Genomic DNA, 15779 nt, shown 5'->3' with positions numbered 1-15779 from the left:
AATTAAGTTATTCCTAAGAATATAAACCTAAATAACTGTTACTTAATAAAGTGCAACAAACAGCAAGAAAAGTATTGTGTTTCCAGAGAAAATATTGTGCACCGTATATTAAATATATGGATAAACAATCTCAATTTCTATTATTTCCTACAATTTACTGTGGGAAAACCAGAGTTGATAACCACTTGATCATTTTCTAAACAACGTTCCCACGAGTTCTTTCTATAGACTGATAGTAATTATTCTAGTACTTTCCAATATGTAAATAGGACATTCAATGTCATTTTTGATTCTTTTAAGTCTCACTGCCTAACGAATGCCACTATCAACAGAATGTGCCGCAGCATTACTATCTTTTAGATACCCTAGTCACTTGTAAATAATTTCTTGCTCAATTCAAATCGAATGGCCAACGAGTTGTATTCGATTATCAGTAAATGGTAATCTTCGTAATGTTCATGGCAACTTTCTTACCAAAAAATTCCAAGAAATGTATCCTTAATTTTCCAGGCTTGTAGGTATTGTTTGAATAGCGACAGTTCAACATTATATGTTATGAGGAATCCAGGTTGGTTCTTGGCTACGCATTCAGATAATAATAATACGGACCATCTAATTTAGATGGTCCGTATTGCCTTGCATATCCATCCTGTTTGTTATAATGGCGTTCAATCGTACCAGTATATATAAAAGAGCTGGTTCATTGCGGTTTCACAGAACATGAACGTGTAAGGTTTAGTAGTTGTTATATAGGCGCGGCGGCCATGTTGAAATAGTCTATTTTGGATAATTACTCTATGTAAGCAGAAACGATTAATGTCATTCCCAGCCGACTTTGGTGGTCACCTTATGTAAGCAAAACGATTAATGTCGTTCACAGGGACTCTCAGGCAATCGTTAGAATAGAAGGAAAGAAGGCCGGGTGACGTGTTTCGACGAGCATTAGCATTAGCAATTTAATGGAACACATATTTTACTGAGAATTGGTTTGGTGGTCTCAGCGCAAAAAAAAACAATACATTTCTAAATTTCTGGCCCCACCTCATAAAGCAATAATGGGACACATTTTTGAAGAACGAGGTAAACATGTACACTATCTTTTTATATATTTAGCTGATGAAAAGATACAGAATTAGTTTCAATGGGATATGTTTTATGAAAGAGACAAACAAGTTATTACTTTGATCCAATGTTTATGTTCAATAAATGCGGTGAAGTATTGGGCAGGAGTGACATTTTGTGGAGGTTTACATAAAGTGAAAGAATTCACACATTTCAAAATGGCGGACGCAAGCTGCTGGACATTTCGGCTTTCGTTACTTTTAGGGGACCGTTTCTCTAAAGAGGAAAGCAAGTAAGTTCGAGAGGAAAGTGAAGAGTTTAAAACGACGGAAGAAGATAATGTGTATAGTGGAGAACCAAAAAAGAATGAAGGGCACACACTGGTTATCGTGAAAGCATCTTTTAGCGAGGAACCACATGCGTTTCGCAATCGCTTTTGATTTAAGGCTGCCTCACAATTTAATGGAACCAATGTGAAGAGAATTGTAACCAATGGGGATTTTTAATGTCTACATCGAACCTCAAAAGTTAGAGTGTCCATGGCAAGGAATTATTATGATTTCAAGGACTTGGTAGTTCTCTCCTCGAGTAATTAGTAGACTTGTAAGTCTTTGAAAGGAATGAACCATACAAAAGCAAATGATGCTAGTGTGATATTTCAGCGCATAACATCACTTTTGGTAAGTCAAGCGACATCGAAAGTAAGGAAATGTTTACTTAACCTATGAAGTACATGGCACAAATACATAAGCTTAACTGAAACGACTTCCATTTGTTGTTTTCAGATATATTTGATTCAGTTGTATTTGATAAATGTTGTTTGACAGTTAGGTAAAGCCGTTTCGTCATATATTTGATTCAGTTGTATTTGATAAATGTTGCCTCACAGTTATTGGGGCCTCTTATTAGGCAAGTAATTTGAACTTAGTTACCTACTTTGAAGGGGCCACTTTTGGCATCCAATTTGAATATTTTGCCACATTCTGGATATCGCCAGCCCTCTGGCGATTTTTGCCAAAATTGCCAATTTCGCCAAAATCACCATTTTCACCAAAATCGCCAGCCTCCAAGGGGCCACTTTTGGCATCCAATTCAAATCGCCAGAGGCTGGCAATTTTTTGTCATTTTTGCCATTGCATGCATTTCTGGCAATTTTTGCCAAAATTGCCAATTTCGCTACAATCGCCATTTTCATCAAAATTGCCAGTCTCCAAGGGTCTGGGACGTGTATCGCTATTATCACCAGCCCTCTGGCGATTTTTGCCAAATCACCAATTTCGCCAAAATCGCCAGCCTCCAAGGGGCCACTTTTGGCATCCAATTCAAATCGCCAGAGGCTGGCGATTTTTCGCCAGTTTTGCCATTTTCGCCATTGCATGCATTTCTGGACATAAGTGTAGGGAATCTGACTGAGGTTTTCTAAGCACTAATTTATTGAAATGTGTTTAAAAGAGTGGGATTTTTTTATACTCACACGTCACTTTTAGTGGTGTAAAGGCCTTGATAAAGTGCTTCGGGGGCCATCCATTTTACAGGAAGTTTTTTGGACTTTGCTGAGCTGCTCACATCTTCATAGATTTGTCTCATCAACCCAAAGTCTGACACTTTGATTTGGTTGTCACGGCCAACAAGAACATTACGGGCAGCAAGGTCTCTGTGAACAAGATTGTTTTCGGCGAGATGATTCTAATTTTCAGAAGGAAAGAGAAAAAATGAAAATAAGTACCATAAAACTTCAGTTGCGGTGCTACTATTTCCTAAAAAGGCATGGGTGAAGACGTGAAAATTATAGGAACCAATAATCAAAAGTAAAATATCACAACTGAACTGATCTAAACGGCTGATTCAAGTTCAGACAAAACATGCTGAATTTGGTTCGATCGACTATGACAATTTCTCCTCTAAAAACCATTAATCATCTAGAAAATTAACTTATTTATCCTTTATTTCTTGCTTGTGGAATAGTCTTTGATAACGATCTTTGAAGGATAAAAACAAAACCTGAATGGAAGCAACGTTTCTCAGAAAATAATAATATAGTAATTACCATTCCTTTAGCAATTTGCCAAGCAAATAAAAAGAGTTGTTTGGCTTGAAAGTTCTCCTCCTCGTCTTCTTCATCACTGCTGAGATCCTCGTGTATACTTTCGATTACAGGTGGCATGGTGGGTGAAGGCTTCGCTTGACTTTTTCCTGTTGCCGCTTGGCTGCTTAGTAGCCAGTCTTTTTCCGTTACTTTCCACTCCACATCCTTAGGGAAATTTACAAAAAAAAAATGGTCTAGCTTAAACAACTCGAAGAAATCGTACAGATCGACTTAATCGCTATGACGCAGCTTTTGCTTAAGAGTTTAGCTTAAGAGTGGCAGATTTAGAGCTATAAAACACGTATCCTTGCTTCAGAAGTCTGTTCTCAAAATATCTGGGATGAACTAAACCACGACAGTTAAAGAAAGCCTTTGTGGCTTCACCGGGTGAAGTTTACCCAGGAAGCCACAGCCAGTGTCGAGTCTACGACTAAAATAGCATTGAAACGAGAGGTTGTGACGTAATTCAAGAAGGCGCATGCGCGGAAGTAGTACACCAACGACGAAAATAGCATGACGGCTATAGTAACACCTGACCTACAGCGATTATTATGTTGCGTTCTCCTTTAGTCGAAAGTAAAAATTAAAATAGTTGTCTATTTATTTCGTTCATTTATTGTCTATTTATTTCAAGTTGTCCTTCCAGTGCAGTAGTCAATGTCAAACTCTCTGACCGTACAATAGAACAGATTCAACTAAAACTCTAAAGAAACGTAATGATCACTTAATCTATCCAAGAGCCAAGGTACTTGAAATCGTCCACTTGTCTTAGCTTTGAATTGACTAGGGTAGTAAGGTCGCCCTGTGTCGGAGGTTGTAGGCCATGTATTCAGTCTTGCCGGTGTTAATGTGCAGAGCAACTTCTGTGGCAGCAGTTTCAACTCCCTCTAGCAGTGATTGGGCTTTTTTCCAAGTTATCTGAAATCAATGCGATATCATCAGCAAAGTCTGTGTCAGTGATCATAACTGCGGGAGAGCGACGACTTCTTCTCTCAGTCAGTGTAAATCCAAGGTCTTCGTTGCCTTCAATTGCGGATCTCATTGCGTAGTCTAATGCTATGATTAACAGGAACGGAGCTAACGTGTCACCCTGCAATATTCCAGCATGGAAAGCAAAGAAATCTGTTTCTCCACCAGGTGAGCAAACTTTCGCTTCATTGTTTTGATACAGCAACGCTCTAGCCAATACTATTTGATTTAGGATGCCGTAAGCCTTCAGAATGTCAAGCATTTTGTCTCTGTTCACAGAGTCAAACGCCTTTTTGAAGTCCACAACGGTAAGAACTGCTGTTAGATTCTTGGCCTTTATGCCTTCAACAAATCTTCGAAGAGTAAGTACCTGAGCAACTGTTGATCTTCCTGGTTGGAACCAGTTTTTATTTGTGCGCAGCAGGGGTTCTAAGTGGGGGCGGATCTAGTTAAGAAGCATTCTGTTATAGATCTTAGCTGCTGTTGGAATTAGGGCAATACCACGATATTTCTGGGGTTCACTGGGATCGCCCTTTTTGGGTACGGGGTTTGTAATGCTCTTGGACCATAGCTCAGATTTTCCACTACCTTCAAGCATCTTATTACACACGTCTAGCAACCGGTCATTGAGTGAGCCACTTTTCTATACCTCAGCTTGGAGTTCATCTATGCCAAGTGCCTTATTGTTGGCAAATGTGTTGATGCTGGTATTGAGTTCTTCGAAAGTGGAGGCATTAGTACTGATCGGAATAGTATCCTGTACAATTTACTTACTGGGGTCCTGTTTTCGGCCTCAGGTTGGCCTAAGAGTGTGGCAAAATGGTCCCTCAATTTTTCCAGCCTCACTTCAGCAGTTTCGCCTTTATAAGACGACCTGTAGCTGATGAGGTCCTTCCCGTTATCTCATTAATAGTATCCCATGTTTTTTTTTTGCCTGATGCTGCACTGCAGCGTTTTCAATCTCAGCGCATTTCTGGGCCAGATATTCCACTTGTTCGCTGTCATATGCAGCTTGAAGTTCCTCTTTCGCTTGTTTTAGGTAGTTCGCATTGTCCGAGTTGGGGAGACGCTTATTTTTCAAATAGGCTTTCTTCAACTCGTTCCTTTTCTCCTTGACAAGTTCTTTCTCCCAGGGCACTCGTTTTTTCACTCGTTTCTTCTTAGGAATACACTTCTCAGCTGTATCCATTTGGGCCTTGATCATCGTAGTATACAGATCGTTCACAGTGTGTTTTTCCTCAAGCTGGTACAGGGCCTCAAAGCGATTCTTAACTTCCACAGTATGAGACTCTCTTACAGAATGGCTGGTGCTAAAACAATGCCAGTCGAAACTGGTGCGTTTGGCAGTTGTTTTCCCATTGGCTAGCAAACTGAGGCGTAGTTTAGTTACGACAATTTTATGGTCTGAATGTACTGTACTGAGAGGGTCATATGCCTTACAGTCTTTGAGACACTGTTCCACTATTTCCTGTTTACCAGTATATAATCAAGTTTGGCTTTGCAACCATTTGGGTACATGAACGTCCACAACTTTTAAAGCTCTTTTGGAAGCGTATGTTATAAATTATAAGCTCACATGCATTAGCCATATTCAACATAAACGTCTTTTTTCCGAAGCTAAACCCATTACAGTCTAAGGGACTGATTTGTGCATTCAAATATTACCACATATGATCTTAAGGTTATGTCCAGGTAGCTTCTTTATTAGTTCAGAGAGTGTGTTGTAGGAGTCTAGAGCATCGCTGTCACCCGAGCAGTTCGTTGGACTGAGCAGCATATAATAGTAGTAGCAGGGTTGTCACTTAAGTTTGCCACGATGATTCTGCTATTCACTACCACAATATTGCCCTCGAGGGAGTTGTAAGCAGAAGGGCCTTAGTAGCATACCCACTCCTCCCACGCAACTGTTCACGGACTTCCTCCAGCACGAGGAAGTGGCCAAGATCCAGCCTTTGCCGACATCAGTATAGTACACGTCCGCACTATCGTGAAATTTTCGATGTTCCTGCAGACAAACAACAGATATTCCTTTCTCCTCTGCCAGCGCGGTAAGCTCTCCAATCATCTTAATGGAGTTGAGTGAACGGATGTTAAAAGTTGACACCAGAGTGTTTATCTTGCATCTTAAGAGTCCACCAGTAGCAGACTTATCAACTCCAACATGGGGACGCGGCCCTTGTTTATTCCGGCGAGGACCGAGCAAGAATGTAGGGAAGTTTAGAGTGTTTATCAATAATAATAATAATAATAATAATAATAATAATAATAATAATAATAATAATAATAATAATAATAATAATAAATGTCTTTATTGCTCATAAGATAAAAACACATATTCAATGTTACAGGATAAAAAGATTAAAAGTTCATCTAAATTACAATAGAATAAAAACATTTTAAAAAATGCAAAAAACTAGTTACACATATCTGACATAAACTATCATAAAAGGTTGTCTATTTACAAATGTGTTCTTATAACGCTCGGTGTTTATCTAGGGCCTTTGGAAGCTTTTACGTCGAAGATTGTAGGTTAGATTGTTCTTTTCTTGCGGTAAGCACACCTTCAGAGGGTGGTTATCATGCTGTTTAGCTTTTTGAAAAATCGCTTTATCTTGTTTTTGTAGTAATGAGCTAATACTTAACTGTGTAGATATAAAGCTTAAATTATAGCATCTGTCTAAAAATTGCTGACGGACATTAATTTCCGCATCGGAGGCACCATAAACAGATAGTCCGTAGATTAGGTTAGGGAGAACAATACTATAGAAGAGATAATCAATTTCTGTCCATATCAATGTTTTGCTGGGCTCACTGAGACAAATCCCAGCAAGCGATGCTGGAGGAGCGCCAGACCTTCCAGCGCTGGGCTCGTTTTCTGTAGGGGTTGTCTCCCTTAGCCTGTGGCAAAAAAAACCCTGACTGCCAGGCAACAGTTTCGTGACCTTTACAGGCCTAACGGGTGTTACGCCTTGCCCAAGGGCTACCCGGAACTATGCATTGCAGGGTAGGGAGGCTCATGACCCTGACGCACCAAATGCACTAAGTACACCAAGTACCCGCATACCCATACCCTCATTACTTGTAATGGTAAATAATTATAAAACTTCTTACTTGATTTGTAGCGGAAGTTGAGGGAATCACTTCAAGAACGGCATCTTTGTCGCTTTGCTCTGCAATGTTCACTTGTTCCTCGTGTGCAGAACGTTCATCGTCCATAGCCTCACTATTAAAGGCGAACCTTTGCTAAATGATTTTTAAAAAAGGCGATTAATTTATATGTAAGAAAATTGTAACATTACATTGTTAGAAGCTACTGTCTGTAACTAAAAATTAAAATATCACGCAAGTTTAGGCAGACTAATGCCTTTTTCTTCTTATTGTTTTATTTGCTAGTTCCCTCAGCTTAAAGCCCAATTTAAATCATGCTCTAAAATCTTATGTACTAATAATTATCTTCCATGAGTTTCGGGGTACTTGTGCTAAAACAATGTAATTCGACTAACAGAAGACAGAAAGGAGGTGAATTTGTTCATTTAAAGTTCCACTGAAATAAGGTGGAAATTTTATTTATCATTCTTCAAAAACCACGATATTTAATTCAATAACAATAGTCTTTTGTTACGTGATATCTCTTCAGTCACTGAAACGTCACCTTTCGCTTCGCCCAATGCTCTTAGGAATGAAATATATCATGTTACACCCTTCGTATCGCGAGACAAGGCATCCTCGGAGAGCCAGAGGCAGTCAGTGGGGTCGGGAGAAAAGGCGCGGCAAAAAATAGTTTTCAAGCAAGGGCGGAAAAGCCCCTGGGTGACGACCGTTACTAAATTATTTCCAAACGGTCAAGCTGACTGTGTGCAAAGAATGCTTCGTATTATTGTGCCCAATCGATAGACACCATCTCCTGAGTTCTTTTGGTGTGTTCGTACACGACAGCTATTGTCTCGCAATTATGATACTTGTTTGGCTCTTGCACCAAAGAAATACACGCTGTCAGGAAAGTTTCAGTTCGATTTAAAGCCCGTCCATGAATTCAAAGAAACTGCAACTGTCTACCCGAAAACTAAATTTGGAAACGTATGAAAGGGTATTTAAAAGATGCTTATCTAAAAACATAAACTTGAGCTTACAACACGTATTCAAGCTTGCATCGATCCTTAGCGATCACGCCATCGTAAATATCATTTAAGATATCTTGTGCAGCGTGTAAAGAAAGTCGTGTCCGATATCCCGGGGCTAGTGGATTTTGCTATCGGGCAATTGCTGTTTTTTGGGGAAATTCAAATTACAGAAGGATGGTAATCAGTCTTGCTAATCAAAAAGGGTTTGGGGGCTAGTTGAAATGACTTGTGGGCTAGTACATACTAGCTACAGCTTGCCGGAATGGCAGGCTGTAAAACTGACTTTCTTTGCACCCTGCTTGTGACAGAATGGTCTAGGTCCTGCTGATAGCATCTGAAACGTCTTCCCAAATAATCAGTAGTTCCTAAGTTTCTGGAAGGGGCAAAGTGGGAAAAGCCAAGATTCCCCTTGCACGCCCAACCTTGGTGAAAGTATGGCGAGATAATAGCCGTCGTGTACGAACACACGAAAAGAAAATAGGAGCCCCTGTTCGCCCATTGGGCAAAATAATACAAAGCATTTTTTTTGTGCCCCATCGGGAGTCAACACTCGCTCGATTGTTTGAAAATGGTCTGGTGAGAGTCGGTAATCAGGGGCTCAAACGTTTTTTCCCGAACCACCTGACTGCCCCTAGGCCTCCAAGGATGCAGACAAGGCCGCTTGTGGCTTGAGTGTGTTTATTAAAATTCTTACATCAGGGAGACTGTGAGTGGCTGACACCATGTCGTTTGGGACGCCACTCTGGCGCAATGAGATCATTTCCATTGTGACCTGAGCCTGCTCCTCCTTTTCCGTTTTCTTCAAAAGTTTGCCTGCTTGTTTTTGCTACGAAGAAGGAAAGACCGTTCAATCCACCCTATAAGAGTGTTCCACCCTCCCTCTTATACCACCCCATAAAAATGACATCAAACAAATTTTATCAGAGAGCATTAAACATAATAACTTTTTGGTGATTTTTACAAGCATGGAAACAATTTCAGTGTCTTAATGTCGTCTTAGGACGCTTTCCATTTCTCTTTACACATTTAACCTTCGCAAGTAACAACGTGAAAGATATTGAATTTTATCTGAACCAAGATCTTGCGAATGTAAATCAATGGCTTATCGCTAACATACTGACACTTAATGAATCAAAAACTGAGTTTATGCTCATTGGGTCTAGACAAAGGTTGCGTACTTTCCAGTCAGCTCCAAACTTAACTATCAATGGGACGCCAATCAAACAGGTTTCCCAGGCTAAATCTCTGGGTGTGTATGTTGATGAAAACCTTTCAATGGACTACACATATAAATGAAATCACAAAGAAGATTGCATCTGGTATTGGCGCACTGAAACGTGTACGACCTTTTGTCCCTGTAAACACCTTAATGACCATATTTAACTCATTAGTTCAGCCCCATTTCAACTATTGCTGTGAAGTTTGGGATAGCTGTTGCAAAACCCTAGCAGTCAAGCTACAAAAGCTTCAAAACAGAGCAGCTAGGGTTTTAACCTTTTCTGGCTATGACGCTAGTGCCGATCCCCTTATTGAAATTCTTGGCTGGCAAAAACTAGAGTCACAAAGAAGATTTCATAAGGCTGTCATGGTTTACAAATCTTTAAATGGACTCGCTCCTGAATATATGCGATCCATGTTTATATACCGTGACACCGTATACTCCCTGAGAGACGCCGAGGGCAAACTAAATATTCCAAAGCCCCGCACAAACTGCTTGAAAAATAGCTTTAGCTATACTGGTGCGGTGCTTTGGAATAGTCTGCCAGTCGGGTTACGGCAAGCAAAAACACTAGAAAGCTTCAAAGCCGGGCTGCGGTAGTCGGGTCATTTTACTACAATTAGTTATAGTTTTTAGATTAGTAATGCACGGCTCTCGTGGAAAGCAGGGTTTTATATTTTATATTTTATATTTGTAAATAAGTAAAGTAGTAATATATAAAATTAGTTGTAATTTTAAATTTTAAATTTTAATTAATTATTATAGATATGCCTGATGAGACAACCGTGGATAAATAAAGTATTCTTCTTCTTCTTCTTCTTCTTCAGAACTGACCGGCCAGACCATTCCAGTCATAATGAGAATTTCACTTTTAATCCAAACTATCAGTCAGATCCTAAATAGCAGGCATAAAGGAAATGGTGTTTCAACAAAAGCTCTTGGAAAAAAGCATTTTTCATTGTCAAAATGACTGGTGCCGGCTATGGTCTGGCCGGCCAGTTCTGACTTTTGGAAAGCGCCCTTAATAAAGTCTTTGATTACGTACAATGAGCCGTCAACCAGACACAGGGAACAAACAAGAAACGGTTTGGGGACTTTGAAGAATAGAAAAAATATCAGTGTCAAACAAAAATGGATAAAATATTGAATCAGTACATTTTTTTTAACAAGCCTACCTTATCTCTGGTCTCTTCCTGATCTTTCAGAACCTCTTTGTCAGCATATGATCTCTCGGAGGCTTTAAGTTCGTTGATCTAGACTTGCAGCAAGCAACGTTATCAGTTTCGGAACAAATAAAGACCAATACATCTGTGTGACTTTGCTTAAAGGTGCCAGCAAAGTTTTCGCTTGAACACGGGCATCAAGCCAGGGAAGCCAAAAAAAAAAAAATCCAGAGAGCTTATCAGAGAGCTTAGGCCCGGACCTAGTAGAGGGTGGGTGGCTGGCTTTTTTGTGTCAAAAGTAGGGGGTAGGTAGGGAAGATTTTGTCACTTTGATAGATTTTCAAGCCAGAATGCAGTTCAAAGTCAAGGAAGTTTCCCTGTAAGCTAGCTCAGCCAAATAAATGCTGTGACTCATAATCGTGACACTACTAGCTAGCAGAGTTTGGGGAGAGTGAGTTTCATGGGTGGTGAGGATGAGTTCTTGCTCTTTGGACTTGGCTTTCCAGTAGACTGAGTGCAGGCACCTTGTATCAAATCCAGTCAGATATATGATAATGTTGAAATATTTTCCCTTAAGCACTGTGTAATCTCGAGAGAAAGTATTTTCTCTTTGTAACAAAAGTTAAAAAAAAATCCTTATGATTTCAATAACAAGGACTTTATTGGGTATGAAATTGGTATCTTTGCAGATGTAAATCTGCAATAGTCCCAATACATGATAGGGCTGGTAGCTATATAGTCATAAAAAATGGTAGTCTACCCTTTCAGAACACGAGAATACGCTGCAATGATTTTCTTACCTTTTTTCTTCTACGGCGTAGCCACGTCAAAAGGTCACCACACGGAACGTATTCTATGACCAGGAACATTTTCTCTTCAAGCGTGCAGCATCCAACCATGGATACAACGTTCTTATGTGAGCCTAACAGTTTCATTTGTTCAATCTCAAACGTGAACTCTTCTATCTGTGCCTCAGATGGATCATCTAAAGACAATTTGATAAAATGATTACCGTAAAATTCCGAAAATAAGCCCCGGGGCTTATATTTTTCGAAGGCCCTTTTTGAGGGGCCTATTTTTTGAGGGGCTTATATTCGGAGGGGCTTATCTGCGGAGGGAAATTTGAGTTTCAAAATCAATTGGGCTAGCCTTATAGTTGGAGGTAAATTTACCGTTTCTGCTTTGTTTTACTTTGTCTTTGAGGGCAATTCTCCGAGTACTAGTCCCTGGGGGGCTTATATTCGGAGGGGCGATTTAACGGAGGGTTTTTTGCGTCACCGGTTTGGGGGGCTTATATTTGGAGGGGCTTCTACATGGAGGGGCTTATTTTCGGAATTTTACGGTATGTCTCCTTCATTTTTCCTGTGACAGCATGTTATTTCAGTGTTAGATTTTTCATTTGCATGACAGATATTCATCCCTTTTTATCGCACGCATCCTCCTATGCACAAAAGGACAGGTAGATTCTACTTTCTAAGTGCATCTCAGTTTAATAATCACTTTACCTCCTCATCTTCTTAGTTAGCAGCCTTGGAGGGGATGCGCTATCTGGAACAGTCAGCGTGGGTGAGGCATGCTACCTTGAACTCCGACCCTATTTACCCTCAGGCCTTAGCCGTTGTTTTTGAAGGAGAACAGTGGTGAAAAGAATAGTCGACAACAACAACAATACTAACAGAAACCAAAACAAACGAAATATAAAAAATTGGATTTTTTCGACTGATTTTCTGTTAGGGTCTCAGAAAGGTTCAAACAAGAAATAAAATGAATTCGTTTCTGTTGCATATAAACAGCTGGAAATAAGTTTCAAATTCAGTTAGCGCTTACGGATTTGTCTCTTGTTTTGTACATTAAAATATTTCTTACCATGTAAAACTTTGACAGCCACCACCTGTGGTGCCTTCGGCTTCGTGGATGATGAAGGCCATTTGGAAGTCTCAGTGACCAACGCCTCCATCTCATCTCTCTTTCTAAAAGTTGCTTTGTAAACAACACCAAACTCTCCTCTCCCTAGCTCTTCCTCAAATTCTATTTGCTCAGGCAGCATTTCCCACTTATCAGGGAGTTGTGAATCAGGTGATCTGGAGAAAAAGGACATAATAAAAGCTGGATTAAGGTTGCTAATAATTAAAAAGCGCTCGTGAGTAATCGTAATGATAGCGGTGACTGTTATCAGTTTGAGCACCATATTTTCAACCTGAAAAACATACCAGCGCTAAAACGTTTGGCTTGTACACGACTATTTGTGCAGACGTGGACGTATAGAGAAACCAATGAACAACGCATTAAACAACGCCGTTCTGGAATAAATTCGAGGCCGAAATCGACAAAACGGAATTAGCGTCTGTAACAAAATTTGCCTACTTGCAAGAGCTATTGGAGCCTAAATCCAGGGTAGACACCGATGGATTGCCGCTTAAGACAGAGGGATATGAAAAAGCAAAAAACATAATCAAAGACGAATATGGAAAAACGAGCGAAGTTGTCAACGCCTATGTCAATAACGTTCTTCAACTCCCCACCGTGACAAGCGCCGACCAAAACAAAGTGAATTCTTTTTACAAAACACTGCTGTTTAACGTCCAGTCACTGGAAACGCTTGGAAAAATTGAGAGTAAATGGAATGACAATAAGCGTGCTAGATAAATTGACAGGAATCAAAGCCGATTTGGTCAGGGAACAAGAAAACTGGCAAGACTGGGATTTACCCCGTTTGGCCCAAGCTCTGAAGAAATGGAGAGACGTAAACCCAGCGACTGAAGGAAATAACTTCGAAAGCATGACTACTCCGTCTAAGCGCCCTGAGAACAAATCTCGTTTTTTCGACGCAGAATCCATGGACAAACGTTTACAAATGTTTACCCTGATGACGCGAGTAACATCTCGCGCGATTGCACGCACGTATCCACGATAGACGAGAGGAAAAGGATGATAGCGCAGAAGCGGATGTGCTTTGCACTGGGCCAAGACTTCATGCAGCTGAGTGCATGAGTAGAATACATCGTCAGAAGTGCAGACAGAAACACCATACATCGATTTGCAATCAGGGAGACCAATTGTTGACAGCAACCGGGAACCAAGGGGGTGTTGTTTATCCCGTGGTGAAAGTAAGCGTGGAGGGAGTACTGTAACGTGCACTTCTGGATACAGGAGCCAAGAGTTCGTATGCTTTCGCTGCGCTTTTGGAGAAACTTCTCAAGCGCTCTCGGGCTAAAGAAGTTCGTCGAATAGAAATGATGCTGGGATCGACCACACGTGAAGTCGAACTTCCACAATCGAAGTACGTTCAACTGATGGCAGTGAAGAATTAAACGTTGACGTTACGAAGGTCGAAAGACGGGAGTTGCTGATGATTAATAACCCACACTATCAAAAGATTAGCGAGTCGTACGTTCATCTAAAGGGAGTTGAGACGATGGACTGTGATTCTAAGCCATATCTCCCAATACACCTGATATTAGGGGCCAGCGAGTATACAGGGATCAAGACGTCCGAGCCCCGCCGCGTTGGGCGCCTAGGGGAACCAGTAGCAGAAAAGACCAAGCTGGGGTGGACTATTATGTCACCGGGAACACGAATATGCTGCGGACACAAACGAGTCATGTGGATTATGCAGAACTTTGTCGGCTAGACGTCTTAGGTTTTAGAAGATACCCCAGAACATGACCAGCGCACAGTCTACGCAGAGTTCTGAGAACAGTTGGCACGACACCCAGAACGCTGGTATGAAACCTCGCTACATAATAACAATAAAGCAGTGAGTTTGCAAAGGCTCAGCAACCTCCAGAACAGACGTCAGCGCTTGGATGTGACCGAGAGTTATGGGGAGATAATTGAAAAAAAAAAGTCCTTGGGAATAGTAGAAGTCGCAAGCGATTCATCGCAGGGAAAAGAATTCTACATACGTCACAAGCCGGTGATCCGTTTTGCCGGATTGGCATATGCACTATTGGCAATTACCTTGATTTTAAGATGAAAGGTTAAAGGAGCTGAAACTACGACGCTAAGGATCGTTTATGACGCCTCGTCTCGATCGAACCCTCATGTGCCAAGCTTAAATGTTTCTCTGCATGCCGGACCACCGCTTCAGAATCACCTGTGGAGTATTTTTAGTACGCATGCGCTTTCATCCAGTCCTTATCACTGAGGACCTACAACAGGCCTTTCGTCAGGTGCTCATAACAAAGGAAGAGAGAGATGCATTTAGATTTCATTGGAAGACAAGCGAACATTCTGAGGTGGAGGTGTTGAGATTCACGCGAGCTCTGTTCGGTCTTATGGCTTCTCCCTTTCTTCTTGGGGGAGTGATAGAGTGCCATCTTGAAACCTGGGAGTCTTGTATGCCACACCTTGTTGTTGAGCTGCGCAAAAGCATGTATGTCGACGATCTGATCAACGGGAAACCAACAGTACCAGAGGCGAAAAAGATGAAAGAGGGAGCCATAAGAATCTTTGAAGATGCTAAGTTCACGCTGCACAAGTGGCACTCGAATGTTGCCTAGTTAGAAGAGAGTGAAAGAGAGGTTGAAGTCGAGGGCATGTTTGCTAAACAGCAGCTCGGTCAAACAAAAGCAAAGACTGGCAGTTTTATTGGACTGTCGTGAGACAAACAAGAAGATCAGATAATTGTTACCATGCCTCAATATGATGCAGTCGGGTCAAAAATAACATTGCTGCGTAATCTGGCAAGAATTTACGATCCCCTTGGTCTCGTGGCGCCGGTGACTATCAGGGGAAAGTTCATCTACAGAGATGTTTGCAACGTGAAGGTGGCCTTGGAAGCACCGCTATCCCCTCTACTAGCAAGCCAATGGACACGATGGAAGAAAGAGTTACCAGCCGAGGTCATGGTAACAAGGGCTCTCACGTGTGCCCAAGAGCACAATGAAAGAATTGAGCTCCATGCCTTTGGAGGTACGAGTAAGAAGGGAGTGTGTGCAACAGTGCATGCAGTTGTGAGACAGCCATCAGGGGTGAGCCAGGGTTTGGTTACTGCAAAGGCTCGACTAGCGAAGCAGGGGCTGACCATTCCGCTATTTGAGCTGGTGTTGGCACATATGGCAACGAACCTTATCACAAACGTAGAGAAGGCGCTTGAAGAGTTTCCTGTTAACGTCGTTATGGATGGCTGGATAGCTCAGTGGCTCTCCATTGAATAA

The 15779-nt window shown here is 41.2% G+C and overlaps 3 protein-coding genes across 3 annotated transcripts; 1 reads left to right on the top strand and 2 right to left on the bottom strand.

The window, feature by feature from the left end:
• Positions 1-2532: 2532 nt before the first annotated feature.
• Positions 2533-7354, bottom strand: LOC140949491 (fibroblast growth factor receptor 1-like). Its single transcript, XM_073398648.1, has 3 exons — positions 7229-7354; positions 3110-3313; positions 2533-2748 (listed from the first exon to the last, which is right to left on the bottom strand). The coding sequence occupies exons 1-3, from the start codon at positions 7331-7333 to the stop codon at positions 2533-2535; spliced, it is 525 nt and encodes a 174-aa protein (XP_073254749.1). The 5' UTR covers positions 7334-7354.
• A 1515-nt stretch (positions 7355-8869) lies between these two features.
• LOC140949490 (fibroblast growth factor receptor 2-like) lies at positions 8870-12718 on the bottom strand. Its single transcript, XM_073398647.1, has 4 exons — positions 12487-12718; positions 11421-11605; positions 10633-10710; positions 8870-9064 (listed from the first exon to the last, which is right to left on the bottom strand). The coding sequence occupies exons 1-4, from the start codon at positions 12716-12718 to the stop codon at positions 8870-8872; spliced, it is 690 nt and encodes a 229-aa protein (XP_073254748.1).
• Positions 12719-15254: 2536 nt separating this feature from the next.
• LOC140949488 (uncharacterized) lies at positions 15255-15779 on the top strand. Its single transcript, XM_073398646.1, has one exon. The coding sequence runs from the start codon at positions 15255-15257 to the stop codon at positions 15777-15779; it is 525 nt and encodes a 174-aa protein (XP_073254747.1).

The sequence above is a fragment of the Porites lutea genome, chromosome 10, assembly GCF_958299795.1.
Source record: "Porites lutea chromosome 10, jaPorLute2.1, whole genome shotgun sequence".
NCBI lineage: Eukaryota > Metazoa > Cnidaria > Anthozoa > Scleractinia > Poritidae > Porites > Porites lutea.
The sequence above is the reverse complement of the archived record's forward strand: the minus strand, read 5'-3'. Positions and strand labels throughout refer to the sequence as shown.